General features: G+C 56.9%; 5 protein-coding genes and 1 pseudogene across 17 annotated transcripts in view; 3 read left to right on the forward strand and 3 right to left on the reverse strand.

The window, feature by feature from the left end:
• The first annotated feature begins 3,157 nt into the window (after positions 1 to 3,157).
• Positions 3,158 to 7,220, forward strand: CREB3L4 (cAMP responsive element binding protein 3 like 4). Of its 2 annotated transcripts, none has more exons than XM_044266407.1 (9): positions 3,158 to 3,420; positions 3,601 to 3,823; positions 3,973 to 4,094; positions 5,473 to 5,751; positions 5,887 to 5,993; positions 6,115 to 6,183; positions 6,305 to 6,389; positions 6,552 to 6,648; positions 6,762 to 7,220. In XM_044266407.1, exons 1-9 carry the CDS (start codon positions 3,250 to 3,252, stop codon positions 6,950 to 6,952), a joined length of 1,344 nt encoding a protein of 447 aa, XP_044122342.1. In that variant the 5' UTR covers positions 3,158 to 3,249; the 3' UTR covers positions 6,953 to 7,220. The 2 variants fall into 2 exon arrangements, with proteins under 2 accessions (XP_044122342.1, XP_044122343.1); XM_044266408.1 differs by having other exon boundaries at positions 3,160 to 3,420; positions 5,659 to 5,751.
• JTB (jumping translocation breakpoint) lies at positions 7,128 to 10,253 on the reverse strand. The gene is made up of 5 exons (XM_044266409.1): positions 9,841 to 10,253; positions 9,621 to 9,658; positions 9,377 to 9,459; positions 8,071 to 8,150; positions 7,128 to 7,665 (listed from the first exon to the last, which is right to left on the reverse strand). Exons 1-5 carry the CDS (start codon positions 9,921 to 9,923, stop codon positions 7,509 to 7,511), a joined length of 441 nt encoding a protein of 146 aa, XP_044122344.1. The 5' UTR covers positions 9,924 to 10,253; the 3' UTR covers positions 7,128 to 7,508.
• Positions 10,254 to 12,595: 2,342 nt separating this feature from the next.
• On the forward strand, positions 12,596 to 12,761 carry LOC122918970 (annotated as a pseudogene).
• Positions 12,762 to 14,646: 1,885 nt separating this feature from the next.
• RAB13 (RAB13, member RAS oncogene family) lies at positions 14,647 to 19,257 on the reverse strand. 2 transcript variants are annotated; one of them, XM_044266423.1, is made up of 8 exons: positions 19,049 to 19,257; positions 16,815 to 16,875; positions 16,016 to 16,076; positions 15,696 to 15,773; positions 15,519 to 15,608; positions 15,370 to 15,435; positions 15,211 to 15,264; positions 14,647 to 15,039 (listed from the first exon to the last, which is right to left on the reverse strand). In XM_044266423.1, the coding sequence occupies exons 1-8, from the start codon at positions 19,170 to 19,172 to the stop codon at positions 14,962 to 14,964; spliced, it is 612 nt and encodes a 203-aa protein (XP_044122358.1). In that variant the 5' UTR covers positions 19,173 to 19,257; the 3' UTR covers positions 14,647 to 14,961. The 2 variants fall into 2 exon arrangements, with proteins under 2 accessions (XP_044122358.1, XP_044122359.1); XM_044266424.1 differs by lacking the exons at positions 16,815 to 16,875; positions 19,049 to 19,257 and adding an exon at positions 16,265 to 16,801 and having other exon boundaries at positions 16,016 to 16,159.
• RPS27 (ribosomal protein S27) lies at positions 18,655 to 22,414 on the forward strand. 2 transcript variants are annotated; one of them, XM_044266421.1, is made up of 5 exons: positions 18,655 to 18,768; positions 21,020 to 21,285; positions 21,531 to 21,639; positions 21,889 to 21,999; positions 22,331 to 22,414. In XM_044266421.1, the coding sequence occupies exons 1-5, from the start codon at positions 18,692 to 18,694 to the stop codon at positions 22,398 to 22,400; spliced, it is 633 nt and encodes a 210-aa protein (XP_044122356.1). In that variant the 5' UTR covers positions 18,655 to 18,691; the 3' UTR covers positions 22,401 to 22,414. The 2 variants fall into 2 exon arrangements, with proteins under 2 accessions (XP_044122356.1, XP_044122357.1); XM_044266422.1 differs by lacking the exon at positions 18,655 to 18,768 and having other exon boundaries at positions 21,212 to 21,285.
• A 272-nt stretch (positions 22,415 to 22,686) lies between these two features.
• NUP210L (nucleoporin 210 like) overlaps positions 22,687 to 27,850 on the reverse strand; it is an 83,206-nt gene continuing 78,042 nt past the window's right edge. For all 10 annotated transcript variants that reach the window (XM_044266420.1, XM_044266418.1, XM_044266413.1 and 7 more), the window contains 4 exons: positions 26,217 to 26,421; positions 23,320 to 23,424; positions 22,973 to 23,047; positions 22,687 to 22,896 (listed from right to left, as the gene is read on the reverse strand). In XM_044266420.1, the coding sequence (XP_044122355.1) occupies positions 22,793 to 22,896; positions 22,973 to 23,047; positions 23,320 to 23,424; positions 26,217 to 26,421 (489 nt within the window). In that variant the 3' untranslated portion in view covers positions 22,687 to 22,792. The remainder of the gene's footprint in view (positions 22,897 to 22,972; positions 23,048 to 23,319; positions 23,425 to 26,216; positions 26,422 to 27,850) is intronic.

Here is a 27,850-nt window from a genome sequence, read left to right on the forward strand (position 1 = left end):
GAGCCGAAGGCTGCGGCTTAACCCACTGAGCCACCCAGGTGCCCCTATTTATTTATTTTTAAAAATTTTATTTATTTGTCAGAGAGCACAAGCAGGCAGAGTGGCAGGCAGAGTCAGAGAGAGAAGCAGGCTCCCTGCAGGACAAGGAGCCGGATGTGGGACTTGATCCCAGGACCCTGGGATCATGACCTGAGCCGAAGGCAGCGGCTTAACTGACTGAGCCACACAGGAATCCCCCCCAAAATAATTTTTTTTTCTTTTTTTTTTTTAAAGAATTTATTTATTTATTTGACAGAGAGAGATCACAAGCAGGCAGAGAGGCAGGCAGAGAGAGAGAGAAGGAAGCAGGCCCCCGGCTGAGCAGAGAGCCCGATGCAGGGCTCGATCCCAGGACCCTGGGATCATGACCCGAGCCGAAGGCAGCGGCTTAACCCACTGAGCCACCCAGGCGCCCCCCCAAAATAATTTTTTTAATAAAGATTTTTCTTTATTTATTCGACAGAAATCACAAGTAGTCGGAGAGGCAGGCAGAGAGAGAGAGAGGAGGAAGCAGGCTCCCCATAGAGCAGAGAGCCCCATGCCGGTTGGATCCGAGGACCCTGAGATCATGACCTGAGCTGAAGGCAGAGGCTTAACCCACTGAGCCACCCAGGCACCCCCGACTTTGTTTTTTTTTTTTTTTTTTTGTTATTTTTTTAGAATTTTATTTATTTATTTGTCAGAGAGAGAGAGCAAGTGAGAGTGAGCACAGGCAGACAGAGTGGAAGGCAGAGTCAGAGGGAGAAGCAGGCTCCCTGCGGAGCAAGGAGCCCAATGTGGGACTTGATCCCACGACCCTGGGATCATGACCTGAGCCGAAGGCAGCTGCGCAACCAACTGAGCCACCCAGGCGTCCCACTGACTTTGTTTTTTAATATGAAATTTTTAAATGTGTTTATTTACAAAATTTTTTTCTTAAAGTAAGGTCTACTCCAAACATGGGGCTTCAACTCACAACCCTGAGATCAAAAGTTACATGTTCCACTGACTGAGCCGGCCAGGCATCCCTCTACCTTAATTTGATGTGTGATCTTAAGCAAGTCATTTTCTCTCTCAGGAATTTGATGAAGCAGGTGAAAGAGGGAAGTCAGACTAGAAAATGATGCCAGTGAGTCCTTCCGGTTTTGTTTTGTTTTTAATTTTTATTTATTTCAGAGACAGAGATGAGAGAGAGCATGAGAGGGAGAGAGGGTCAGAGGAAGAAGCAGACCAGGGAGCCTGATGCGGGACTCGATCCCAGAGCTCCAGGATCATGACCTGAGGCGAAGGCATGGCTTAACCAACTGAGCCGCCCAGGCGCCCCAATTCCTTCCAGTTTTGATTAACAGAAGCTGACTACACTTTCCTCATAATCATCCGTGCACATGCAACCTGCAAGAAGCTCTTTGAAACCTTTCTTGCTCTAGGAGAGGTCTCAGCCAGGACAGCTCTGCTTTCCTTCGAGCTCTGCGTCAATCTGGGACGCCTGCCTAGTCTGCGCACTGCTTGAGCAGGAAGATGCAGGAAGACCAGCAGGAAACTAGCCTGGCACAGAGCAAAGAGCTCAGGCACCCAAACCTTGGCTCTACTTCCAGCGGAACCTTGACAAAGTTACTTCTCGCTCAAGCTACCACTTGCTATGAGAAATTACAGGAGTCGTGTCAAATGCCTGAACATCCAACGGTGACTCCGTGCGCACCAAATCCTGCTCCTGTCTACGCCCGGCGCAGGCACGCCTCCGGAGGGGCCGCCGGCCCGAGCTCCGGATCCACACCCCGAACCGTCCTGCGGCTCCGTTACCGCATTTGAAATGAACCCGCCGCGCATCCGCTTGGCCAAGGCAAGCGACACGGTCAAGCCGTGTCCGCTCGTCCGAGAGCGAGCGGCGGGCGGAGCGGCGGGCCGAGGCGGAGCGAGGAGCAGGGAGCCCGGTGCGGGGCTCGATCCGGCGCCCGGGGCTCCCGGCCTGAGCCGACGGCAGCGGCTTCACCGAGCCCCCCGCCCGCGTCCCGCCCCTGACCGCGTCGCGGAGACACGCCCTGCTCCGTGCCCCGCAGAGACGACAGGGAAGGGCGTTTAGGAAAACGTCGCGGGACCTACAGAAACGCAGGGCACGGACTCGTCGGAAATGACACCCGAGCAGCCCCCCGCCCGCCCTCAGTGCCTTCCTTCTCCGCCTTTCGGTTTCCAGCCCCTCGTGGGTCCCCCAGGCCAGTGGGCGAGTCCCGCGGGCGCGGACAGGGCAGCCCCCGCGCCGAGCGGGCGGGCGCGACTCTCCGCGCTCAGAGCTCCAGCTGGGCCAACCGGTTAGTCACCCTCGCCCGGCGCCTAGCCAGGGCCTGGCGGGCACGCGGGAAGCGGCTGCCCAGGCGGCTGCGCCCCTCCCCCCGCGGCCTCGGCACGCCCCGGCGCCCCCGCACCTGCCGGGCCGCCCGGTGGGAATCGGAGTCCTCCCGAGGCCGCCACCGCGGCACCCCGCCCCCCTTGGCAGCCTCCGACCAGTCAGCGCGCAGCCTGTCTCGAGGCGGCGCTCCCATTGGCTCTACGTTCTGCCCCTCATTCTCTTGCGTCCAATCAGACCCCAGAGCGGACAGAGCGCCTCGAGGGCGCAGAGGGGCTGCCTCGGCCAGTGCCCGGCGGTCGGCCGCCACTTCCCGCTTTTGTTTTCCAGCCTGTGGTGCGCTCGTCTGACCGAGTGACGGCGGGAGAACAGGCACTTCGTGTCCTCCAGTCCCAGCCATCGCCGTCCTTCCCTGAAGAGCCCCCAGGCTCTCGGGATTATTTGCTGTCGCTGGGAGAAACTGAGGCAGGGAGGGCGGGCTGCCCGTGCCTTCCTGCAGTCCGGTCCGCGGACGCCTGGGCTCCCAGCCCCCGCCCTGGCTCCCGGCCAGGGACCGCCAGCTTCGCGCGGCCGGAGTCAGGCCGGGGGCGGGGCTTGGCTGGGCCGGTCCAGGATGCGAGATCCTGGAGGGAGGAGGAGCGGCGGCGTTTCGGGCCGCCCGCGGGCTGGGCCGGCTCGGCGGGGCTGGGCTCTTCGGGACCGGCGAGGCGGCGGTGGGCCCGTTCGTCGGAAGCAGAGAGAGAAGGCCGGGGGCGAGGTCCCCGGGGTGGGGGAGGGGCAGGTGAGGCAAGGGGGTGACGGGAGAAGACCCCCGGGGGCCAGGTGAGGAAGGGGGCACCCAGCAGCTGCGTGGGAGGGTGCGCTCACCCTCCCGCCGCTCTCCCCGCAGGATGGACTTCCGAACCCCCGACCTGCTGGACGTGTGGCTGGAGCCCCCAGAAGAGGTCTCAGCAGGAGCCTTCCTGGAGCTGGGACTCCCCTGCCCTGCCCCAGAGGTCCCAGGGCCTAAGCTCCGAGAGCAGGGGCCTGGAGGCTGGGAGCCCAGCGGGGGACGGGGCTGTGTGAGTGTGAGGCCCGCAGGTGGGGTGGGCCGAGCTACAGCTGCGAGGGGGGTCATCTGGAGACCAAGCCCCTAAGATGTCCCAGGACACGGGGGGCTGAAATTGAAGCGGGGCGGATCTGGGAGCGCGCCGCTCTCCACACCTCTCCCCTGCACACCTGCGTGCTCTCTCCCACTGTAGGGCCTCCAGGAGAGTGAGCCCGAAGACTTCCTGCAGCGGTTCATTGATCCCAATGAAGTGTACTGCTCAGAGGCCTCTCGTGGCAGTGACCGTGCCATCTCCGAGGACCCTGGCCTCGCAGACAGTTCCCCTGCTCTCTGTGAGGTCGTCTATGAGGCAGGGGGCCTGGAGAGGCCGCAGGGGGAAGCTGGGCCGGCTGTAGGGCTCACCTCTCTCCAGCTAGGTCAGTGTTCTTTGTGGGAAGGGGAGAGTGGCCTTTCACGTCCAGCCCTACTCCCGGGGCTAAGGGGTTTCCCCAACCTGAGCCTCTCCCCGCTGCCATTATGGTCTACCCTTCCTCTCCTTTCTCCTAGCCACCCGTGTCTCCCTCAGGTCCACGGAGCCCACCACGGACGGTGCCTGCTGCCTGCACGGTCGGCGAGCTGCCCCTGGCTGCTCACGCGCACACACCACCCAGCGTGGGCGCTGTAAACCCAGTGGCCCCCGCGACCCTGGTGAGTCTTAGCCAGACAGAGCCGCACTCCTGGATGCAGAGACGCACCCACACAGATGGGGTGAGGGACTGAGGAAGGGGAACCCTGCCCCGGTTTTTGTGGGCCCTGAAGATCAGAGACATGAGCAGCTCTGAGAGCACGAAGTCGAGAGAGACACAAGCCTCTGGAAGTAAGGCGGTGACAATTGGATTAAGAAGGTGGGGTGAGGGAATCTGGGGAGAGGACCTGGGAGAAAGCCCAGACCTTATGTGCAGTTTACTCAGCCACAGGTCAGGACACGGAGTGGGATGGGCTGGCTGCCTGGGGATTCATCCTGCTAGGAGGCACCGGGTGGAGAATTTTCCACCAAAACAACTGTGCAGCTGCACCCACCACCCTGGGGGGTAACCCAGAGGTGCCTTCGGAAGACCGGCTGCTCTGCTTTCTGCAGTAGCGGGAGAAGGGGGTCTTGCTCAGGTCACTGTTGACCAATAGTCACTGGAAAAGAAGTTCTAGTCTTCCTGCCAGTCTGTGGCTGGAGCTGGCCCCAGGGTCCAAGCCAAGCAGCTCAGAATTGAGGGACCTTATTCTGTCTGATGCTTCTAGGCTTGCTTTCCCATCAAAACACTGGGGAGTGGGGCGCCTGGGTGGCTCAGTGGGTTAAGCCGCTGCCTTTGGCTCAGGTCATGATCTCAGGGTCCTGGGATCGAGCCCCGCATCGGGCCCTCTGCTCAGCGGGGAGCCTGCTTCCCCCCTCCTCTCTGCCTGCTTCTCTGCCTACTTGTGATCTCTCTCTGTCAAATAAATAAATAAAATCTTAAAACAAAACAAAACAAAAAACACTGGGGAGTTTGTGGCTTCAGGGGAGCAAGGGATCCTCAGGAAGAGGCAAGATGACCAGAAATGTTTTGGCTAAATGCCAAAGGCCATCAGGAGCCAAGAGCAGAGACAAATTCCTTTGAAGTCAGAATGAAGCATAAAAATCTCAAAAAGGAGCATCAGAAAGGCAGGTTCCTCGGCTGATGTCCTCTACCTGCTCACACACTGTGTTACGAGAAGCTAAGCCTGATGACCCTGGGAGTTCTCTGTAAGGAGACCGAGCTTTAGTCTTGAAAGTGGGGCTCAAATCCTGAGGGCAAATGGGCCACTGCCCCAGGGAGCTCCCTGACGTTGACCCTGCTGAGACAACACACTGCCCAGTCAAAGTTAATGGGCAAAAGGGAATCATTTGCTTGCTGTGAGATTAAGCAAACCCTGCCTTAGTGAGTTCCTGTCTTCAAATACCCTTCGGAATCGGGGAGGCATGCACCAGAACAAGCCCCCCCTAGTTTGCTCCGAGTGCCAAGGTCCTAAGTCTGGGGGCAAAGGATGTAACATAAGCCCTCCTCTCCCTTCACAGCCCCAGGAGGCCCCTTTGGCTTGGTCCAGGGACTGTCTGGATGAAGTTCCTTCCCTCACCTCATTTCATGGTTACTTATTCCTTAGTACAAATGGGAAACTCTCCAGGTGTGCAGGGGGCATGGCCCTGGGTGATGGGAAAGGGAAGTCCCTCTCCCCGTCATTGATTTTCTCTTTTCTCCACCAGCTGCCCTGTCAAACGTTGTTCCTGACAGAGGAGGAGAAGCGTCTGCTGGGACAGGAAGGGGTTTCCCTGCCCTCTTACCTGCCCCTCACTAAGGTAACATGCTTCCCCAGAGTATCCCCAACCCAACCCAGTGGCCCCAACATGGCCTCTGAAGAGCCAGGATTACAAGAACAAGTGGGGAGTTGAGGCAGGTTAAAGGCCCAGCACTGACACACCCGGGGCCCCTAGGCGGAGGAGAGGGCCCTCAAGAAGGTCAGGAGGAAGATCCGTAACAAGCAGTCGGCGCAGGACAGTCGGCGACGGAAGAAAGAGTACATCGACGGGCTAGAGAGCAGGTACGTCTGGACTTCGTGTCTTGCCCCCTGTGGGCCACACTGGGGGACTCCTTCCTTACCAAGGCAGGCCGGGTCTGGGACCACGTGACTGCAGACTGTCCTACCTTTCCGCGCTCTCCAGGGCAGCTGCCTGTTCTGCACAGAACCAGGAACTACAGAAGAAAGTCCGGGAGCTGGAGAGGCACAATATGTACGTGACAGCGGACAGTGCGCCCCAGGGGGAGGGCGTGTGGCACCCAGGGCCCATTCCTGGGCCTGGCTCCCAGGAGAGCGGACTCTCCATTCCTCTTCCTCTCTCTCCGCTGCGCCAGCGCTCTGGAAGCTCAGCTCCACCGGCTGCAGATGCTCGCTGCCCAGACCTCTAACAAAGCTGCCCAGACTGGCACTTGTGTTCTGGTACTACCTACTTCCCATCTCCCCCCACCTCGACCCTCACACCCCATTCCCAACCATACCCACCTTCCCATCCCCGATGACTCCAACTGCCCGCTGTTCATGCTGCCCTTGGGCCCCTCCTTTAGTGTCCCCACAACCCAAGTGTCCCTTTGCTTTCTCCAGATTCTTCTTTTTTCTCTGGCCCTCATCATCCTGCCCAGTGTCAGCCCCTTGCAGGGTCTCCGGGAAGCTGGCACCGATGACCACCAGCCGCAGGGAGGTGAGGCGGGGCAGGGTGGGGCTCCGCTTTCTCAGGGTAGTCGGGAGGTAGGAGGTCGGTCCCGTCCCGTCTAGGACCCCCCACCCAAGGGAACACTCTGTTACTGCCCACAGTGATTTCCAGAAATATCCTGACTCACAAGGACATGACAGAAAGCTTGGGGACCACAGCGGTAGAGCCTGGAAAGGAGGGGCCACCTAGGGCCAAGGGTGTCAATGGCTCAACAAGGAACCTGCTGAAGAGGGGAGGGAAGACAGGCCCCAGTGGGCATGTCAGAACTGTCCTGCATGCAGATGAAATGTGAGCTGGAACATTTCCCAGGCCACTTCCAACCGCAGTAAGGAATCCGGGATCCCCGATGGCTCTTTCCCCTGGGATTCCCATTCGGAGTTCTTTGGCTTCGGGGTCTGAATCATTTCAGGACATCCTAAGTATCTGTACCCTGAGGCCCAGGCTATGTGATGAGGCATTTCAGATACTTTTGTTATACATCTACAATTTTATTTTTTCTTTGGGTAAGGGTTGGGGGGAAACAGAGGTTTTGGCTGAGAAATAAAACTTTTTTGCTGAAATTTTGTCCTGAAAATTTTAAATAAGTACCAGAAGAAGGGGAAGATAGGTAGTTGGTACACTGGGGCCTAAAGCTGATATCCCATTTCTGCCACCAGGACTTCCTGTCCCAAACCAAATTGTAATAGAGAAGAAAACTACTCTGTATTTTGCTCGTTAATGATCCAGACAAGAGACAGAGAAGGAGGTGCCACCACAAGTTCCCAAGAACTAAGGGCCCAAGTCCGTTCATTCTATTGTCTGTGTCTGAGGTACAATCCCTAAGGCCCCTAACAAAAAGTGGAAGGTAGCTATATGGACTCGATTTGCTTCCGGACCTTTTCCAGAGCTTTTCTGTCCAGCTGTCGCTGACGAATGATGACAAGGCAAGCAAAGACCAAGGCCACACCCACGATGGCCCCTTCAAATTTCCAGAATAAATGTTGTTCCATCAGAGCTGAGCGGCAGCTAAGAGCAGGAAGAAACAGTTATTCCCGGGGAAGGCTGAACCACCTCTCCCTCCAAACTCCCTTCTAGCGAGGCCTAATCAAGATACAACTGAGAGAAAAGAAGAAGCCACAGTCATCCTTCTAACATGTTTACCCTATACAAATCCCAGTCAAATCTATGTTCAACTTATTTTCTAGGGAGGTAAACAGAGCTGGTATTAACCAATTCTACTGATGAGAAAATGAGACCAATGACGGAGTGCTGAGGATGAGAGCTGGAACGTGGATTCAAAGACTTTGGTGTCCCACCCCCCCATATGCCACACGACCTCCGGACAGAAAGATGTGGGGCTATTAGTCTGCTTAACACCACAAGAACAAAAGACGTGATCTAGAAGGTTCCAAGATGAGAAACACCACTTGCCTTTTGAATTCATTCCTCTTAGATGAGCTGCATGTGATTTTCTCCACATACCCTGTGGAACCACACTCAGGGGTGGTTTTCTGTCAGAAGAAAAGGACCAAAGCACATGTCAGAAAAGGACCAAAGCACATGTCAGGAAAGGGCAGCAGAAACAGGAAGACCTGCCATTCAGAAGCGCCAGGGGTCCACCTGCTATGCCGCAGAGCTGGTGGGCAACAGAGGACCAACAAAGAAATTGTTTTTAAGGATTGTCTTTATTTGACAGAGACAGAAGCAGGGAGAGGGAGAAGCAGGCCCCCACTGAGCAGGGAGCCTGATGTGGGGCTCAAACCCAGGACCCAGGGATCAAGACTGAGCGGAGGGCAGACACTTATGGACTGAGCCAGCCAGGAGCCCCAAGAGAGAGTTCTGATGGGGATGGTGGAGGTACTGGTTGCGTGATCACTGACATATTAGAACACTTCAGAGGGACACATTCCAGAGCCTACAGGATTAAAAATGATCATGACTGGGGTGCCTAGCTGGCTCAGTCAGCATTTGAGTCTTGATCTCAGAGTTAGGAGGTCCAGCCTCACATTGCTGTAGCGCTTACTTAAAGATAAGATTTTTAGGGGCGCCTGGGGGGCTCAGATGGTTAAGCCTCTGCGTTCAGCTCAGGTCATGATCCCAGGGTCCTGGGATGGAGCCCCTCATCCGGCCTCTCCCCGTGCCCCGCCCCCGGGCTTATGCACCAGCTGTCTTGCAAATAAAGTCTATTGGGGGGGGGAAACACCCACAAGAAAAACCGAAAACCGGTTTGTAATAATTATATAGGTTAAAAAAAAATCTTCAGGGCGCCTGGGTAGCTCAGTGGGTTAAGCCTCTGCCTTCAGCTTGGGTCGCATCGGGCTCCCTGCTTGGCGGGGAGCCTGCTTCCTCCTCTCTCTCTGCCTGCCTCTGCCTGTCAAATAAATAAAATCTTAAAAAAAAAAAATCTTCAAAGAATTAGAGGAAGGGCACATGAACCTGGCAAGTGGCAGAGAGCAGAATGTCAAGCAAGAGCCCAGAGCCCCACAAGACGGGGCACGACCCAGGGGAAAGTCAAGGAGGCTCAAATGACTGAGCCACCCAGGTGCCCCTAAAAATAAATTTTCCTTAAACGAACATGATTATTAGCCAAATATTACCATTAACTTGGGAAAGGGCACATTTTCAGAGAGAAACCAGTTCAGGGGGACACACACCGAGCCCGCAAGGGAAAGCACCGGAAGGCGATGCGGGGGCACACGCAGGCCGAGCCGGCAGCGCGGGGGGAGCACAGACTCACGGCCTGGAAGCGGGAGCAGGGCGCGCACTCCTCCGCCACCGCGAAGTCCTCCGCCAGCCAGCACGGCAGGTTCGAGGCGCCCACTGCAACGGCAGAGAAGGGCCGCCCGGAGCTCGATGGGAAAATGGGTCTCGCGCAGGGGCGGCCCACCCGACCTCCCAGCACCGCTGGCCGCCCGCGTCCCCACCTGCGCTCCGGCCCGGTGGGAGGACGAGGGGGCCCGGGCCGGCGCGCCGTCACCCACCTGACAGCTTCTCGGCGGGCGCGGGGGCCTCGGCCTGGCTGCAGCCGGAGCGAGGAGGGTGGGGGCGGGGAGGCACACATCAGAAGCCAGAAAACAGGCAGGTCCCCACCTCCGCGGCGCCGCATCCCGCGCGCCCTCCCCCCACCGCCCGGGCCCCACGAGGGGCGGGACGACGCGGGGCTCCCGGCCCCTCCGCCCTCCGCCCTCCGCCGCTCCTCACCAGAGCTTTAGGGTGAAAGCGCAGAGCAGCCAACACAGGTGGCGGCCCTGGGGGAGGCGCCGCCTCCCTCCGCCCGCAGGCATGGAGCGCTCAGGGTCGCGCCTGTCGGGGCGGAGGGACTTGCGAGACCGGCCTCGTGCCTCGGCCGGGGCGCTTCCGCCGCAGGCTCCGGGCGTCCGGTCAGGGCTGCGAGAAGCCGACACTGCCTCTCAGGGCAGCGGCATCACTGGGGCGTCCCCACGGCCACGGCAGGAAAAGCCATCACGCCTTCGTTGGACTGGGCTTGAGCTCGCTTCCGGGGGCCCGCACGGCCCTCGGGAGAGGCCGCGGGGGACGGCCTAGCGCCGCGTCACCTCCGGGGCCGTCCCGGCCGCCGCCATCTTGCTCCGCGGAGGATGCCGGGCCCGCGTTGGGCGGGAAGGGGCGGGGCGGGAGGAAAGGCCGCAGCCGCGGGGGATGCCGGGACCTGGGAGGGTTCCGGCGGCGGCGGCGGCGTTCCGCGCAGGCGCGCGAGTCTCGGCCCTCCGCAGGCGGCGGGCTGGGCGGGGGCCGCTCGGTCGGTGTTCGCGGCGGCCGAGTCCTTCTGCGTGGCCGCCCGCTGGCCCCCTGTGGGCGAGGTGAGCAGCGACACGGAACCGTCCGCCGCCACCTCCGAAAGCGCGGGGATGGCCCGCCGAGCCGCCACCCGGCCCCGTTCCTTCCCGGATGGTCCCGGGAGCGAGGCGCCCCCGCACTTCCCCATACCGGGGCGCGGTGTCTCCGCTCCTCCGGCCGAGCCGCCGGCGCCGCTGCTCCCGGACTGCCCCCGGGCCCGGTACCCTGGCGAGCTCCGCGCTCCGGCTCCGCGGTGGGAGCGCCGTTCGCGCCGGGACGGGAGCGCGGGACCGGGAGTCCCGGGGAGAACCGAGGCGGGCCTGCAGGGCGCCGGCCGCCTCTCGGTAGCCTCGGAAACGGGGACGTTCGTGCGCAGTTTCCAGGGTTAGGGCGACGTGCAACCAAGTATTTTCTTTATCCTCTGATTGCACTGGGTCCCATCACTGTCCTACTTCTTGACGTCAACGTTTCGGTCACCTTGGTCTTCGGTGACCCTGTGTTGTAAGCTCAGAGTGGAAGTGACGTGCAAGGCCACCCAGAGACTGACCGGGAGCGATTGCAAGGCCAAAGAGTCACCCCCCGCTTTCCGCCCCATGGAGATAACCCCCCATAGATGGACCCAGAACAGCGGAGACTTGGCCTGCTCTCTGGGTTCGTGCTTTACTGCCTGACTGTCCAACTCTGCCCCTGATTTCCTCCTAATTTTACATACACGTGGGTTCACAGCCTCCCAGACAATAAGAACGAGTGAGTTCACGGGGGTACTGAAATTCATACAATTGTGGTCACTAGTAGTAATCTGTCCCCCACTTCTCAAGACTAAAGGGCTTGCCTATTTAGTTAACCCTACCCCACATTCTCCTGTCCCCAGAAGTCTTCCTGGCCTCCCCCCCCACCCCACAGCCCTAAGGGCTAGAACATTGCATTTAAGTTGAGGCATATATGCAATGCTGCATCCCATAAAGGCTGCTGGGCCCTCAGCAGCAGGAACAATCGGACTGTGGAAAGATCATTAGATGGGGGTGGAGACCAAACTTGACTCTTCTTGTGACTGTTTGCTCATTCCTTGAAGTTACTGTTTGTACATGTCTATAGTTGTATGTAACAGGAAGTAGGTGTATTTTCCAGTAGCTTTTAGCTGCTAGGAAAGTTTGGATGAAATCCTTCTAGCAGCCTGTTACTCCTTATCAAACCTGACCACGGCTGGTAACAAGCTGTGGGAACCCTAAGCTCTCACTTCCAACAGCTGTACCAAGCAACTGAGTAGGTTTCTACATAGATACTGGATTTTTTTTTTAAGATTTTATTTATTTGACAGAGAGATCACAAGCAGGCATAGAGGCAGGCAGGGGCGGGGCAGGGGGAAGCAGGCTCCCCACTGTGCAGAGAGCCTGATGTGGGACTCAGTTTCAGGACCCTGAGACCATGACCTGAGCCAATGGCAGAGGCTTAACCACTGAGCGACCCAGGCGCCCGATACTGGGTTTTCTTTCCTTTTTTTTTTTTTTCCGATACTGGATTTTCAAACATCCGCTCTGGGGTGTGAAGATGTCAGTGTTCGTCCTGGGATTCACAAAATGCAAGTCTTTCCACATAATCCTGAGCAAAGCAACAGCAAAGCGGCTGACTACAGAGCTCAGGGCTGATCTTCACCCCGCGGAAGTTTGGTACTTAACACACATACGCAATCATTCCCGAGTTCTGCTCCCAGCATGGTCAGGCTTTTTCCTGGTGTTGTCCTTTACCAACAAACAGCGGCATCGATGCTGCTGACCCAAGCCTGTGCCATCCATTTCCATGCCACTGGCACGGGGATTTCTGAAGTGCCTTGAACTTCCTATCTGTAAAATTAAACTTGTGGAAGCCAAATGTGCCATTTTCATTAACCCTGATAAAAGGTTGTCTGTGAGATAATTTTGCTGTTTAGAAACTCGTGTGCAGGGTGCCTGGGTGGCTCAGTGGGTTGAGCCGCTGCCTTCGGCTCAGGTCATGATCTCAGGGTCCTGGGATCGAGTCCCGCATCGGGCTCTCTGCTCAGCAGAGAGCCTGCTTCCTCCTCTCTCTCTCTCTCTCTCTGCCTGCCTCTCTGCCTACTTGTGATCAATTTGTGTCAAATAAATAAATAAAATCTTAAAAAAAAAAAAAAAAGAAACTCGTGTGCAGCTTTGCGCAGTGGCAGTATCGTAGCCAATGAGGTTTATCCGAGGCGCGATTATTGCTAATAGAAACTCCTGTGCAAGTGTCCAAGGGGGCTGTGTATGTTTATGGGGACTATGTGTCATCAAGCCTGAGTTTTTGGGTGGTGGTTCTTTTTTTTTTTTTTAAGATTTTATGTATTTATTTGACAGAGATTACAGGTAGGCTGAGAGGCAGGAAGAGAGAAAGGGGGAAGCAGGATCCCCGCTGAGCAGAGAGCCGGATTTGGGGCTCCATCCCTGGACCCTGAGATCATGACCTGAGCCAAGTCAGAAGCTTTAATCCACTGAGCCACCCAGGGGCCCCTGGGGGGTGGTTCTTTAGCATGCCAGTAGTTTTGCCTCTTTGTTATTCAGTACTTAGGAACTGTTTCTTTTCTTTTTTTTTTTTAAGATTTATTTATTTATTTGACAGAGATCACAATAGGCAGAGAGTCAGGCAGAGAGAGAGAGAGCAAGCGCGGAAGCAGGCTCCCCGCTGAGCACAACGCCAGATTTGGGGCTCGATCCCAGGGCCCTGAGATCAGGGCCTGAGCCGAAGACAGCGCCTTAATCCAATGAGCCCCTCAGGTGCCCCAGGAACTGTTTTTGTTAAAATTTGCTTGTCCTTCTTTAAGTTCCACCCAAAACTGACCATTGTGTTTGGCACATACTAAATGTTCAATAAAGATTTATGACTGTGGGGGGCACCTGGGTGGCTCAGTGGGTTAAGCCGCTGCCTTCGGCTAGGGTCATGATCTCAGGGTCCTGGGATCGAGCCCTGCCCGCCTCGAGCTCTCTGACCTGCAGGGAGCCTGCTTCCTCCTCTCTCTCTGCCTGCCTCTCTGCCTACTTGTGATCTTTGTCAAATAAATAAATAAAATCTTAAAAAAAAAAAAAAGATTTATGACCGTGGGGTGCCTGGGTGGCTCAGTCGGTTAGGTGTCTGCCTTTGGCTCAGGTCATGATTCGGGGGTCCTGGGATGGAGTCCCATATCAGGCTCCCTGCTCCGCGGGGAGTCTGCTTCTCCCTCTGCCTCTTCCACTCCCCCTGCTTGTGTGCTCCTGCTCTGACAAATAAATAAATAAAAATCTTTAAAAAAAAAGATTAATGGGGCGCCTGGGTGGCTCAGTGGGTTAGGCCTCTGCCTTCAGCTCAGGTCGTGATCTCTGTCCTGGGATCAGGCCCCGCATACGTCTCTCTGCTTGACAGGGAGTCTGCTTCCCTCTCTCTCTGCCTGCCTCTCTGCCTACTTGTGCTCTGTCTCTCTCTGTCAAATAAATAAATAAAATCTTTAAAAAAAAAAAAAAGATTAATGACTACAGTGCCAGGGTGGCTCAGTAAGTTAAGCATCTGTGTTCGGCTCAGGTCATGATCCCAGAGCCCCATGCTGGCGTCCACCACCCCGTCAGTTTCCCTGCGGAGCGGTGAGTCCGCTTGCTGGCCCCACCCCTTGTGTGCGCTCACGTGCGCGCTCTCTCTCTAATAAATAAATATGTAAAAAAAAAAGAGAGAGAGAGAGAGATGACTAAATGAATCTCCTCCGTGTCTCATTTTCCTTACCTATGAAAGCGGAAAATAAAGCCTACCAGCTACCCAAGAGGACTGGTGGTAGAATCAGAGATGCTTGAAGGAAGCACAGGATGAAACCAGGGCCTGTTACTTCCTTGAGTCTAGGGCTGTCATTCCCCTGGGAAGACCTAAGAAAGAGTCCTCTGGAAACCAGGCAAGGCGCTGCCCACAAGGCTCCTCTCAACCCTATAACAGAAAAAGGATGTCCAGGTCTCCAGGTTCAGAGAATCTCCTGGTCTCTTCCTCATCCACGTGGGGACAGGTCCCAGTGTCACAGGAGGCCAGCCCGGTTCCAGCAGCCCAACCACCTCAGAGGCAGGAATTGGGTCTGATGATGAGTGTCACCCAAACCAGGGACCTTCGTGTGGGTGCTGATCCGTCATACTGACAAGACCGTGCAGGGTCATAGGGTCAAACTTCCAGAGGGGGTGCTGAGCCAACTTCTCACACAACCCTAAAACCTGATCCAGTAACAACAAATCAACTGTTTATTTACATTTATGTCTGCCCTAGAAGCCCAAGGAAGGTCTGACACCCAGGGCCGGTTCTTTCCTCCTCCCGTTGCTTCCTGCCCCCTCTCCTCCTGTTATTCCTTCGCCTCTCTCCTCCTTGCTTCTCCTTCCCTCTCTATTCTACCTCCTTTCCGTCTCTTGCCTGCCCGCGTTCGTCTCCGTTTGCTTTCCACCATCTACCTACCTCCAGCCCCTCCAAGTCCCACGTGCTGCTCCTCCCCTGCCCTCCCACAGCCTCCCTCAGGTCCAGCCTCCGGGCCGAGGGTCCTCAGCCGAGGGAGCACTTGCTGGTGTTCTTCTTGTCACAAGCTCTCAGGTCAGTGCCGGGGGGCTTGTGGCTGTTTCCCTGGAGGGGGAAGGGCACAGGATCAGGGTGACAGTGGCCGTCTGGGGTCTGTACACTGCTGGAAGGGGATCCACCCTGGGGGGCGTCAGCACTGCTGTCTCCTGGGCTTTCACCCCTAACAGGTGCGTTCATGCACACACAGCTGTGCCCCTCCCCGCAGAACCAACTCACCGGCCTCCGGCCTCCTGACTTGAGCAAGATGTCCCGGGCCAGGGAACTGAAAGCCTGACGGGTAAAGGAGTGAGTGGTCAGAACAGGCCGGAGGGGAGGAGGGGCTTGCCGACCATCAGCCGTCTCTGGGAGTGGGGGTGGGCACGGGGCATGTCTCACCTCATCCACATTTGTGCTGGACTTGGCACTGGTCTCGAAGAATCGGATCCCATGCTCGCGAGCCAGCTGTGGAGTGGAGGGGGAAGAAGAGAGGTGGGTCAAGGGCGGCAGCCTTCTGGAACCCAACTCCGTCTGGGCCTGGGCCTCACCTTAACAGCGCGCTCCTTCTGCACCTTCCTCTTGGCCTCCATGTCGCACTTGTTGCCCAGAAGCAGGCGCTCCACCCCAGCAGAGGCGTTCTGGGAGCACAAAGGCAGGAAGAGTCAGGTGCGGTCCCGCTCACCTTCACGGCTCCTGGTCTCCCGTCTCTTCAGGAGGGTCTTTACCTCTTTGATGCTTTTCATCCAGTTCTGGATATTCTCGAAGGATTTTTCATCCGTGATGTCATATACGAGGATAATGCCCTGCAGGATGGCGAGAGTTCACCATGGAGCCTTGGGCCCCATTCCGCCCCCCCACCCCGTTTCGGCTTCCTGCCCCTTCAAGTGACCCTGCAAATTCTCTCCAAGCTTCTCCCATAGTCCGAGTGGGGTCCTCCACCTCGCGCACTGTGCCCCTCCCAATTTCCCCGCCCCAGCCCTGCCCCTGGGGACTCGAACGGCTCCACTCCGCTGCCTCATCCCTCGTCCACACCCACACCTCGTACCATGGCCCCACGGTAATAGGCAGTCGTTATCGTCTTGAATCGCTCCTGGCCAGCCGTGTCCCTGAAGAAGGGGCAGGAAAGAGGGAATGGTTCTCCAGAGACAGAAATGCCCCTGCTAAGGTGCAGCTCTTGCAACATGGCGGGCTGAAAGAGCAGCATCAGGAAACAGTCAGGGAAGGAGGTGGGACGGCTGGGGGGGCCACAGACCCGAGGGACAAGGTCTCCCGGGCTCATCTGTCCAACACCTACCCCGTGCGAGGCGCCTCCTTCACCCTACCCTCGGGACGCATGTCGTCCGGTCCCTGCTTTACAAACGAGGGCAGAGATCCGAAGGGGCTCCGTAACGGATGAAGGTCAATCAGCGGCAAGTCCCAACCTACTCTTCTCCACTGCGTCCTAAAGCTTCTCCAGGCCGCCCCCGCTTCCACAGCCGGCACCGCACAGGTCTCCTGCGGCAGGTCGGCCCTCGCAGCTCGGCTCTCCAGGCTCTCCGTGACTCAGGGAGAGCACGCACAGACCATCCCAATTCCACCGTTTGCTGGGAACCTGCCTGAATGCCCTTCCCACGGGACAGCCCTGCAGACATCTACTGTCAAGTTCAGAGAACGCTCTGGAGCCAGGAGAGGCGAGAGAGTTATGAAAAAGCTGAAAATAGTTGAGCAGGCTGGAAGAAAGCCGGCAGGAGGACGTCTGAGGGCAGGGACAGGAAGGAGCAGTGGGGAGGGGAGCACCATGGGAGGTAACCGGTGCCAGGAGGGAACTGAGGGAATGCGCCCCGCAGTGCTGGGGGTTCACTCACCAGACCTGCAGTTTGATCTTCTTCCCCTCTACATCCACAGTGCGGATCTTGAAGTCGATTCCTAGGAGGGGGCGCACACGCTGAAGCTGAGACCCAGGGAGGCCTGGGAGGCGAGGGACTGGGGCACCGCAGTACTAGGGACTCTGCAGGGGCTGTACTTGGGAAGCAACCTTGTTGCAAGTGAAACGAGAATTTTCTCAAAGCTGTATTTGTACAGTAAGCATCTTGTTTCTCCTGAGATGTTACGGATCTGGGAGGGCAGGGCGAGGTGATGGAAACTCTCGTGGGCAGCTTCAGGCACCTCTTGGGTCCACCCAGCAACCCCAGCTGACAGCTCTCTTAGTTCAGTGTCTCCCTCAAAACAGGACTTTCAGGGGCACCTGGGTGGCTCAGTGGGTTACACCTCAGCCTCCAGGACAGGTCAGGATCTCAGGGTCCTGGGATGGAGCCTGCTTCCTCCTCTCTGTCTGCCTCTCTGCCTACTTGTGATCTCTCCCTCTCTCTGTCAAATAAGTAAAATTTTTAAAAAGATTTTATTTATTTATTTGACAGAGAGAGAAATCACATAGAGGCAGAAAGACAAGCAGAGAGAGAGGGGGGGAAGCAGGCTCCCTGCTGAGCAGAGAACCCGATGTGGGGCTCGATCCCAGGACCCTGAGATCATGACCTGAGCCGAAGGCAGAGCCTTAACCCACTGAGCCTCAGGCAACCCCATAAATAAAATCTTTTTTAAAAATAGGACTTTCGGGACGCCTGGGTGGCTCAGTTGGTTAAGCAGCTGCCTTCAGCTCAGGTCATGATCCCAGCGTCCTGGGATCGAGTCCCACATCGGGCTCCCTGCTCAGCAGGAAGCCTGCTTTTCCCTCTGCCTCTGCCTGCCTCTCTGTCTGCCTGTGCTCGCTCTCTCTCCCTCTCTCTCTGATAAATAAATAAAATCTTTAAAAAAAAAAAATTGGACTTTCAGCTTCCTCTTCCCTTCTGTTTTCCTAGAACGCTGTATCCTCGGTGTCCCGGCCACCCTCCAGCCCTATAGGACAAGGAGCCAAGAAAGAGGTAGCTGAAGGCGGTGTGTTATTAAGGAGCCACACTTGCAAGCAAGACCAATTCCTCCTGAGGCTGAACTAGGAAAGGCGGCATTTTCCTTTCCTTTTCTAACCAGAATTGTCTTGAGACTCCCCTTGTTTTATTTTTTATTTTTTTTTAAAGATTTTATTTATTTACTCGACAGAGAGAAATCACAAGTAGACGGAGAGGCAGGCAGAGAGAGGGAAGCAGGCTCTCTGCTGAGCAGAGAGCCCGATGCGGGACTCGATCCCAGGACCCTGAGATCATGACCTGAGCCGAAGGCAGCGGCTTAACCCACTGAGCCACCCAGGCGCCCCAAGACTCCCCTTGTTTTATTTCCCAGGCCAGAGAAGATGAAGAAAGACAAGAAGAGAGGACGGGAGGCAGCGTTCTTAGTGGCAACGTGGACCCCTCCCCAGAGCCCTTTGGGAACCCAACAGGGAGTCTGAGTCACCAGGCTGACTCAGGGCCCCCAAAAGTCCCTCCACTCCTACCCTCCTTGCCTGGCTGACTGTATATCCACCTTCCCAGTCCTTGGGCCACTTTCTAGCACAGAGGGTCAGTCTGTCCCACCCTGCCCACCCCCATTAAGCTGAGGGGCAGGGAGACTGGGAAGTGGTGAGGTGGGGATGCAGCGGGAGGCTCTGAAACTCAGCAAGATGGAAAGAGGCTAATGGACCTGGAAAGCACGTTCAGGGAGAGGGGGCACAGGAAATTCGGAGGGGGTTAAGGCTTACAGGTGGGTGGGGGTGGGGAGGGAGCACGGCGGTAAACGCAGAAGGGTTCACGTGGATTTGGGGAGAAGGACGTGGATGAGGGAGGAGGACGGTACCAGGAAAACGAGGGGCTGGCACAACCGAGAAGTTACGCGGCCTCAGAGAGCTTCGAGGTTGGTACCATTCGGAGAGATGTGCGGGGGATGGGCTGAGACTGGGCTGAGTTTAGAAGCCTCCCTCTGGAGGTCTGAGAAGTAGGGGCCACTGGGGGAGCCGGGGGTGTGGGACAGGGCAGGGGGCTCCGCCAACGCGCTCACCGCCGGTGGAGAGGCAGGGGTGAGGGCCTGGGGGAGCCGGGGGTCGGGGCGCGGCCGACGGGCTCGCCGCGCGCGGAGACGCAGGGGTGAGAGGGCCGGGGGCTCCGGGGGTCCGGGGCGCGGCCGGCGGGCTCACCGATGGTGGAGATGTAGGTGTTGTTGAAGCTGTCCTCTGCGAAGCGAATGATGAGACACGTCTTGCCCACCCCCGAGTCCCCGATGAGCAGCAACTTGAAGAGGTGGTCGTAGGCTTTGGCCATGGCGGACACTGGGGAGCCGGGGCAGGCGCCGGTGGGCGGGCCCGCAGGGCAGGCGGACGGAGCGGCCCGGAGCCCAGGCCAGGAAGTTTTCCTCCCTCTCCGCCCAGGCTCCGGGAAAGAGGGGAGGCGGCCCTGCCGCGGGCCCCACCCCCTGGCCGCCCGCCGGGGGCCCCCCCAGCCCCCTCCCCCGCGCGCTCGCAGTCCGCGCGGGGGACGCCGTGGGACGGGGCAGCCTCCGCCACGCGGATGGAATCTGGGGGACGCCGGCTGACGGCGGCGCGGGCACCGGGGGCCACCACCGGGGCGGGGGTGCCGAGACGAGGGACCCGAGGGCCATTCCAGGCTGCCCGCCTTCGGGACCCTGTTGGGCTCCGGGGTTCCCCGCCCTCAAGTCCGGCCCAGCTCCCCGGGAACGCGGCGGGACGCCCCGCGACACGAGCCACCGGTGCGGACGCTCCGCCCCCTGGTGGTCGGCGTGAGGCGGCGGCGTCCCGCAGCCCCACGGCGGGGGAGAAGCCGCGCGCACACGGGCGCGTCGACACACACGAGCCACGACCGCACACCGCCCCGGTACACGCACCAGCCCGCCACACACACACACACACACACACGCTTTCGCCAACTCCTTCTGGGCCTTTATTCGGAGACCCCGTGTGGGATCGGAGCGACGGAGACCGGGGCCACCCGTCTGCTTTCCTCCTCCGACGGGGCACGACCTTCACGTCCGGCGCCGTCCAAAGGCCGCAGAACGGCAGACGCGGCTGCGGAGACACTCGTTGTCTTTGCTTTCGGGGAGGACAGCGGACCCCGCTTCTCTCACAGCGGCCAGCGCGTGCGGTGCGGGAGTGCGAGGGCGCCTCTCGTCACCCGGCTCGGCCGGCCGTCTGGGCGCCCAGGGCCCGCCGGCCCATCCCCTCCGCCCCGCAGACCGTGACCCGTCTCCGGCCCTCACTTTCCCTTCTCTGCCGAGACAGCGGGCGGGCGCACGAGCAGGCGGAGGAGGACAGGGAGCAGCCGACGGCGCGCCGGGCGGGGAGCCGACGCGGGGCTGCGGACGCCTGGGCCCTGGGGTCACGGCCGCAGCCGAGGCAGAGGCTTCACGGCCGGAGCCACCCCGGCGCCGCTCCGACCCAGCCCCGAAGCCGCGCGCCCGCTCTCGCGGCCCGTCTGCTGAAGACCCGTCCGCGTGTCCTGTCCTTCGGCCCCGATCTGGGCTCTTCCCGCCCGCAAGCCGGGCTGCGGGACGCCGCTCTCCGCCGCGCGGGACCCCCCGACTCCGGCGCCGGCCGGCCCCGCTCGTCCGTCAGCCCGCAGCGCTCCTCTCGCGCACTTCAGCCGAAAGGCCGCTTCCTCGGGACGTTCCGGCCCCCGGCGGCGCGCTGGAGGCGGTTCTGCCCCCCGAGGCCGGAGCGACACCGGCCCCGGCGCGGGGCTGACCCCAGCGAACTAGGCAGAGGCACGTCAGGGCCCCGGGTCCGCGGCGGAGCTCTGGCCCGCACGCCCCGACCGCGGCGCACACGCCCTTCCCGGGACTCCCAGGCGCCCTCGCGTCGTCCTCGAGCCTCCTTGCGACCGAGGGCTGCGGAGACCGGGCTGCGCTCCCCGTGGGGCTTCCTTCCCGCTCTGCCAAGCGCGTCCGCGCTGCGGAGAGTCGGGGCCGGGGCGGACGGGCGGGAAGGGCTGCGGGAGGGTCAAGTGGCACCGCCGCCTCGGCGGGGAGGGGGCGGGACCCCGGGCGGCTCCTCGGGTCTGAGGTCGTCGTCGTGCGAGGAAAGGGGCCGAGAGACCCAACCAAACCCAGCGGCGGGCCGCGGCGCGGGCAACGGGAGCTTTTCTGCCCCGCGTAGCTCGCTGGCAACGAAGCCCGCCGGAAGACACCGAGGGTCTCCGCCACGTCCCGGGCACGGCTCGGCCGCCCCTGCGGACGCGCTCCTGCTCACGCCGCGCCGCAACCCCCGTCGGCGGGCGGCCGTTCCCGGCAGCGGCGGCGCGCGGACTCCGGCATGGCGGCCCAACGCGCGCGCGTCACTTCCGGCGGGCGGCGGATATAAGCGGCAGGATTTCCGCTTTCGCTCCTTTCCGGCGGTGACGACCTCCCCACGAGAACATGCCCGTGAGTTCCCCGGCCCGGGTCCCGGCGAAGCCCTCGCCTCTCGCGCGCGCGCTCGTCCCTCCGCCGGGTGCGGGCCCCGGGGGCCGGCCGCGGGCTTCGGGCCTCAGGCGACGGGCGCGGGGGCGGGCGGCGCGCGGCCCGGGGCGGGGGTAAGATGGCGGCCCCGCTGCGGACTTGGGGCGGCGCGAGGTGCCGCTGCCGCCGGGGCGGCCGCCGCCCTGACCGCGCCCGCCTGCCTCTCGCAGCTCGCGAAGGACCTCCTGCACCCGTCCCCGGAAGAGGAGAAGAGGAAGCACAAGAAGAAGCGCCTGGTGCAGAGCCCCAACTCCTACTTCATGGACGTGAAGTGCCCGGGTGAGGGGCGCCGCCCGGGGGGCCGACGACGGCCGGCGGGGGGAGGGGGGCCTGCGGACGGCGGATGCTCGGGGGGGCGGGGCGTCCTGAGACCGCGGCGGGCGGCTCCCGAGCGGGCTCGAACGTGCCTGTGCATCCGGCGCATCCCGCGGAGGGGTCGGTGGATTCGGGGGGGCGGGACGTCCTGTCCTGAGCGGGCAGGCAGGCGTCGGGGGTCCTAAGTCCCTGCTCCGTGGCGTGTCTCCCCAGGATGCTACAAAATCACCACCGTCTTCAGCCACGCGCAGACCGTAGTTCTGTGTGTCGGCTGCTCCACTGTGCTCTGCCAGCCCACGGGAGGGAAGGCGAGGCTTACAGAAGGTGAGCCCGCACTCGTGCAGCGGGAGCGGCCGTGGGTCGACTGTCTGACTGCTTCGTGACGCTGGTGGGCCTTGGGGTCGCTCGTCCCCCGCACAGTGCGAGGGAAACCGCGTCGTTCTTCGTGCCCACGCGCTGAGCGCTAAAGCCGAGGCGGGGGAGTCCTCGGCGGGTCTGCGTTTGACCGGGCGGTAGTGTTTCTGGCGCGCCTGGAGGGTAGCTGCAGGGTTACAAGGAAGTAAAGTCGTAGTTTTCGGGGGGGGGGGGTGTCATCAGGCAGGCCCTTGTTTTGTGGGGTGGGCAGGAAGTTAACCTCTGAACCTCCTCCTTCCAGGATGCTCCTTCAGGCGGAAGCAGCACTGAAAGCACCCGGGATCAGGATGAGCGGGACACTACCCCAATAAACAGATTTTGGATACGTTCTGTTCATGGTCTTTGTTTTACTGCTAGGAAGTTGTGCCTCAAGTACTCAGGGGCAACCAGAAGCGTGGACTGCTAGAGTCATTTGGGGCAAGTAAGTGGCCAAGTACTTAAGTCTATTTGGGACATTTTTGTCCAGTTAGGTTCACTGAGTAAATTTTCCGATCTTGATTAAAAACGTGGGATACTACATAAAAACGTTTATTTCATTTTTATGATTTCATAGTATGAAGTGTGGATACTTAATCTTTAAAACACAGCCCAACACACTTGAGCCTAAACAGCTTAGGATCCTTTATTTACAGCGTTCAGAAGCCTAGTTTGGGGCCTTCTGGCTCCGCTCTGCGACCGTTGAGGGGATTTGTGCGAGTGGAGGTTAGTGCCGTGCACTCCATAGCCAGTGTTGCAGCCGAGTGGGGCCCGGTGGTGGTTGCGGACTCACGAAAGGTGGAGGAGAACGTGTGCTGGAGGTGTAAGAACCTGGGAGTAGAAAGGACAAGCAGATGTTGTATGGAGTAATTTGAGCTTTTCATAGGTGAGGGTGGTTATTTTTTACCTGGTTGTGGTGTTCCTAGAGTTGGTACGTAAACAACTGGAACCGTCTGTATCTGGTTTAAGAAGGCATTGTATGCTGGAAAAAGAACAAGGCAGATACCGCCGTTATCTCCAGGCTTAGCAATGGTGTCCACTTCCAAGCGGAGTCTGTCACATGCAGTTTACTGCTTGGTGGTTTAAGTTGGGCAGGACGTTTGGTCCACTAGGTGACCAGGGCTGGGGAGGCTGAATGAGGTCCAGCTGTTTGACACAAGTGAGATGTGATCATCTAATTCTTCTTCTCATAGTTGGTGAATGAAGGCAGTTTATAAGTCAAAGGCCCACGGTGCTGAATGTAAGGTACCTTACCTAGAAAAGTGAAAGCCGTTGATGCCAGCACGGCAAAGAGGGTAAAGAGGATGGTCTGGTGAGAACCCAGGAACTTCTGGAGGATACCTGAGTCTTCACGTTGATCTGTGTATTGGTCAGAATGATACAAAGTAATAGTTAAAGCTAAAAACACATGGTCATGGGTATGAGAGCAGAAGCTCTCAGAACCCAGTCCTTGGGGAAGTTGTTTTGCTTCTTAACAGGGTTAAAGAGGTGAATTATGTACTTGGTCCCTCTGCCTCTTTGTCTTGTTCTCATCTCCTAGATAATAAACTCCCAAACTTGGAATCTTGTATTTCTTACCAACTTACAGATGGGTATTTAACAAATGGATACGCTACCTTAAGATGTATTTTAATTCCAAGTGACGTGCTTCTCTTGACCAAGTTTGTGATTGTGGCAGTTGAACTTCCAATGCTGATCCCTCTAACCTGAAATTCTTATTTGGATCACCAACCACTTTTCAGTTCCAAGGGGGTTCCCTTGTCCTGTTTTACTTAGGATGTGGTTTTTAGGGAGCATTCTGATTTTTGTATAACCGTGTCCTCAAACACAAGTCCTTAAGACTTGTATTTTTGAAGCACATCTGACATTGGACATTGGATTTTTCAAATTCTCCAGTGTCTAGAAACGAACACCTGCCCCAGCAGACTCCCCTGAACTTACAGACCTTCCCATATATCCATATTGTCACCAGGCCTTCCTACCTAGTTCCTATTCTGCATCTAACCTTCAGACTTGTGAGTGGTCTCTCTTCTCGTGGTACTTTGTTTCAGAATTGTTTACAAACTGCTTTGCTCTGAAGAATAGTTTGAAGTTGTTTGGAATAAAGATGCACTAAAAGCAAGATGTTCTATACTAATCCTTGATCGGGTCCAATTGTTGAAAGCTTTTGACTTTCCAGTATTTACAGAGTAAGAGTCCAAATAAATTGATTAGGAACAGGATTATGATTATGAAACATGATCAACCTTTCCAGTACTGCTTTGTTCTGGCTACAATGAACTGATTACTAGCTCCTTAATTAGGCCCTGTCTTAAATCGGATTCCTGTACTAGTACCATGCCTGGTGTACATACCATGCCTGGCATATACCAGCAGGTACTCTGTGGGCTTATGTTGATAAGCTGAAGGCTGAGTTGGATCTTTGTGTCTGACCACTTCTACTCACCAGGGCTGTACTATTCCCTCTGGTCCCTCTCTTAGCTCTGAGAAGTGTGGACGTTAACCATTTATTATGCTATGAACAACTTGGGCAGTATGGTGACACCTGTGGATCCTATCTCAGAATGTTTTTATTTTATTTTTTTTATATTTTTTCTGATATATATATATTTTTTAAAGATTTTAATTTATTTGACAGAGATCACAAGTAGAGAGGCAGGCAGAGAGAGGGGTAAGCAGGCTCCCTGCTGAGCAGAGAGCCTGATGTGGGACTCTATCCCAGGACCCTGAGATCATGACCTGAGCCAAAGGCAGAGGCTTTAACCCACTGAGCCACCCAGGTGCCCCATCTCAGAATGTTTTTAAATGCAAAAATTAAATTGTGTAGGAATAAAGAAAACCAGCTTGACCAACGTTGACCAAAACAGAAAAAAACTTAATTGTGATACAGCTCTGTATACACTTAGCAAGATGTTAAAAAGGCCTTTTTCAGATACAGTAATGTGCTTTAGTAACAAAGACCTAGACTCCGGTCTGATAACTACTGTAATTTTTTGTGTAATTTTGAAGTGAACATTGCTATCTAATAATTGGAACATGAAAATACCTGAATTCTGTAGGGGACAGAGTCCCTACACACTGCTATTACTGTGGTTTGTTGCCTATATTCATAAAACTGGAAATGGAAAGTTTCAGTTAGAGGTTAATTGAAAATAAAGGGCAGGGGTGCCTGGGTGGCTCAGTCAGTTAAGCTGCTGCCTGCGGCTCAGATCATGATCCCAGAGTCCTGGGATCAAGTCCTGCATCCAGCTCCCTGCTCAGTGGGGAGCCTGCTTCTCCCTCTGCCTGCAGCAACCCCTGCTGTGCCCTTTCTCGCTCTGACCAATAAAGTCTTAAGAAAACAAAGGTGCAGTTCTTCCCCTGTTGAGGGTCATGCGCTCCTGGAATTCCATCCGTGGACCCTTGCAGAAGCTAGATTTACAAGAGGACGCAGGTTGAACACTGGTTCTAGTCATGGAAACTTGAGCATCTCCAGTTCCTCAGAGGGAAAAACATCTACTTTAGAGTTCTAAGAGAACAAATGCATGCAAAATGCACTTAGGGTATTGGCCAGTACATACCCTGTGCTTGTAGAAACAGCTCTCCTTTCATGGGAGACGAACAAGGGTTCAGTCCAGTTCACTCCTAGTTCATTCAAAGAACACTTTCTCTGGAGGGATGGGCAGGTAGAGGTGACGGCACACGGAGGAGGATCCTTGGGCTTTCCTGACCTCTCCGTAACTACACGTGTTCCCATACCACCCAGGCAGGGGCACAGTTTCTAAACTGAGTCAGGACTAGAATCAGGATTTTGGAGAGTAAAATCTTAGTTCTAGGGCTGTCCCCATTTACCCACTGCCTGATACAAAAAGATCTGCCAGATGTTTTTGAAGAAAATCATTTCTCAAGAGGTTTACAACAGAGAAGAGTGTAATAACAAGACCGAAGTTCTTAAATTAATAACTACTCTTAAATATGTCGTCAAGTGGAATACCGTGGCGGTGGTAAGACAGCGTCCCGAGAGGTCGCGCTCCAGGCCGTCTCGGAAAATCAAGCTCCGTACCCAGCTAGTCTGAGTAATCCTAGCCGAGTGCCTGAGTTGTTTCTCATTAAGCAATACATTCTGTGGTCTTTCCTTCTCTAGTTTAAAAACAGGAGCCCCCAGTGCTCACCTGCGCCAGCCTTCTCCTCCAGAGCGCTCACTAGCACAGCCTCGCTTTGACTGGTGAGCTCACAGGAAATGTTGACGAAAATGGGTGATGCCGTCTGCTGAAGGGACGTGAAGTTGACCACCCTTACGGGATAGACAGCCAGGCCAGGTGTGAGGGGAGATTGCCTGTGGCCAGAGACCACTAGAACTGGGGAGCTGGGGAAGACCTTGGAGAAAAGAGAAAACGGCCCTTGTCTGACAGAAGGAAAATCAGTTTTGTATCAATCTTGTGTTCTAAACATACAGTAAGATCCCTGTATTTCTAGTTAGCAATCTTAAGTCATCTGCTTTTTCACACTCCGATGTGTTGAAGTAGATAATGGAAGAAAATGATCTATGAAGGCGCCTGGGTGGCTCAGTGGGTTAAGCTGCTGCCTTCGGCTCAGGTCATGATCTCAGGGTCCTGGGATCGAGTCCCGCATCGGGCTCTCTGCTCAGCGGGGAGCCTGCTTCCTCCTCTCTCTCTCTCTGCCTGCCTCTCTGCCTACTTGTGCTTTCTCTCTGTCAAATAAATAAATAAAATCTTTTTTTTTTTTTTAAAGATTTTATTTTTTTATTTATTTGAGAGAGAGACAGTGAGAGAGAGCATGAGCGAGGAGAAGGTCAGAGAGCGAAGCAGACTCCCCATGGAGCTGGGAGCCCGATGTGGGACTCGATCCCGGGACTCCAGGATCACGCCCTGAGCCGGAGGCAGTCGTCCAACCAACTGTGCCACCCAAGCGTCCCTGAAATCTTTTTTAAAAAAAAAAAAGATCTATGAGAATATTCAAAAAAGTTTTGAAGGCTCTAGGGGCGCCTGTGTGGCTCTGTCAGTTGAGCAGCCAGTTAACTCTTCGATTCTGCTCAGGTCCTGCTCTTACGGCTGGAGGATCCAGCCCTGTGTTGGGGCTCCACACTCAGTAGAAGTCTGCTTGGATATTCTCTCCCTCTGCCCCCACTTGCTCTTAAACGAATCGTTAAAAAAAAAAAAAAGCGGGGGGACATCTGGGAGACTCTGTTGGTTGGGCAACTGCCTTTGGTTCAAGGCATGATCCCAGGGTCCTGGGATCACACCCCACATCAGGCTCCCTGCTCAGCAAGGAGCCTGCTTCTCCCTCTCCCATTGTCCCTCTCCCTGTGCATGCTCTTTCTCAAATCTTTCTGGGCGCCTGGGTGGCTTAGTTGGTTGAGGTACTGCCTTTGGCTCAGGTCATGATCCCAGAATTCCAGGATCAAGTCCCACATTGGGCTCCCAGCTCCATGGGGAGTCTGCTGCTCCCTTGGACCTTCTCCCCTCTCATGCTCTCTTTCTTTCTCTTAGCAAATAAAGAAGTAAAATCTATAAATAAATATTTTTCTTTAAAGTTTTAAAAAAAATTTATTAAAGATTTTATTTATTTACTTGACAGAGATCACAGGCAGAGAGGGGGAAGCAGGCTCCCCACTGAGCAGAGAGCCCGATTCCATTCGGGGCTCGATCCCAGAACTCTGGGATCATGATCTGAGCTGAAGGCAGAGGCTCAACCCACTGAGCCACCCAGGCGCCCCTAAAAAAATGTTTCAAACTAGAATTCTAAAGATTGTTTAAGATGATGCTGGTGTTATCTTCCAGACTGA

Source organism: Neovison vison, chromosome 10, assembly GCF_020171115.1.
Source record: "Neovison vison isolate M4711 chromosome 10, ASM_NN_V1, whole genome shotgun sequence".
Taxonomy (NCBI): Eukaryota; Metazoa; Chordata; class Mammalia; order Carnivora; family Mustelidae; genus Neogale; species Neogale vison.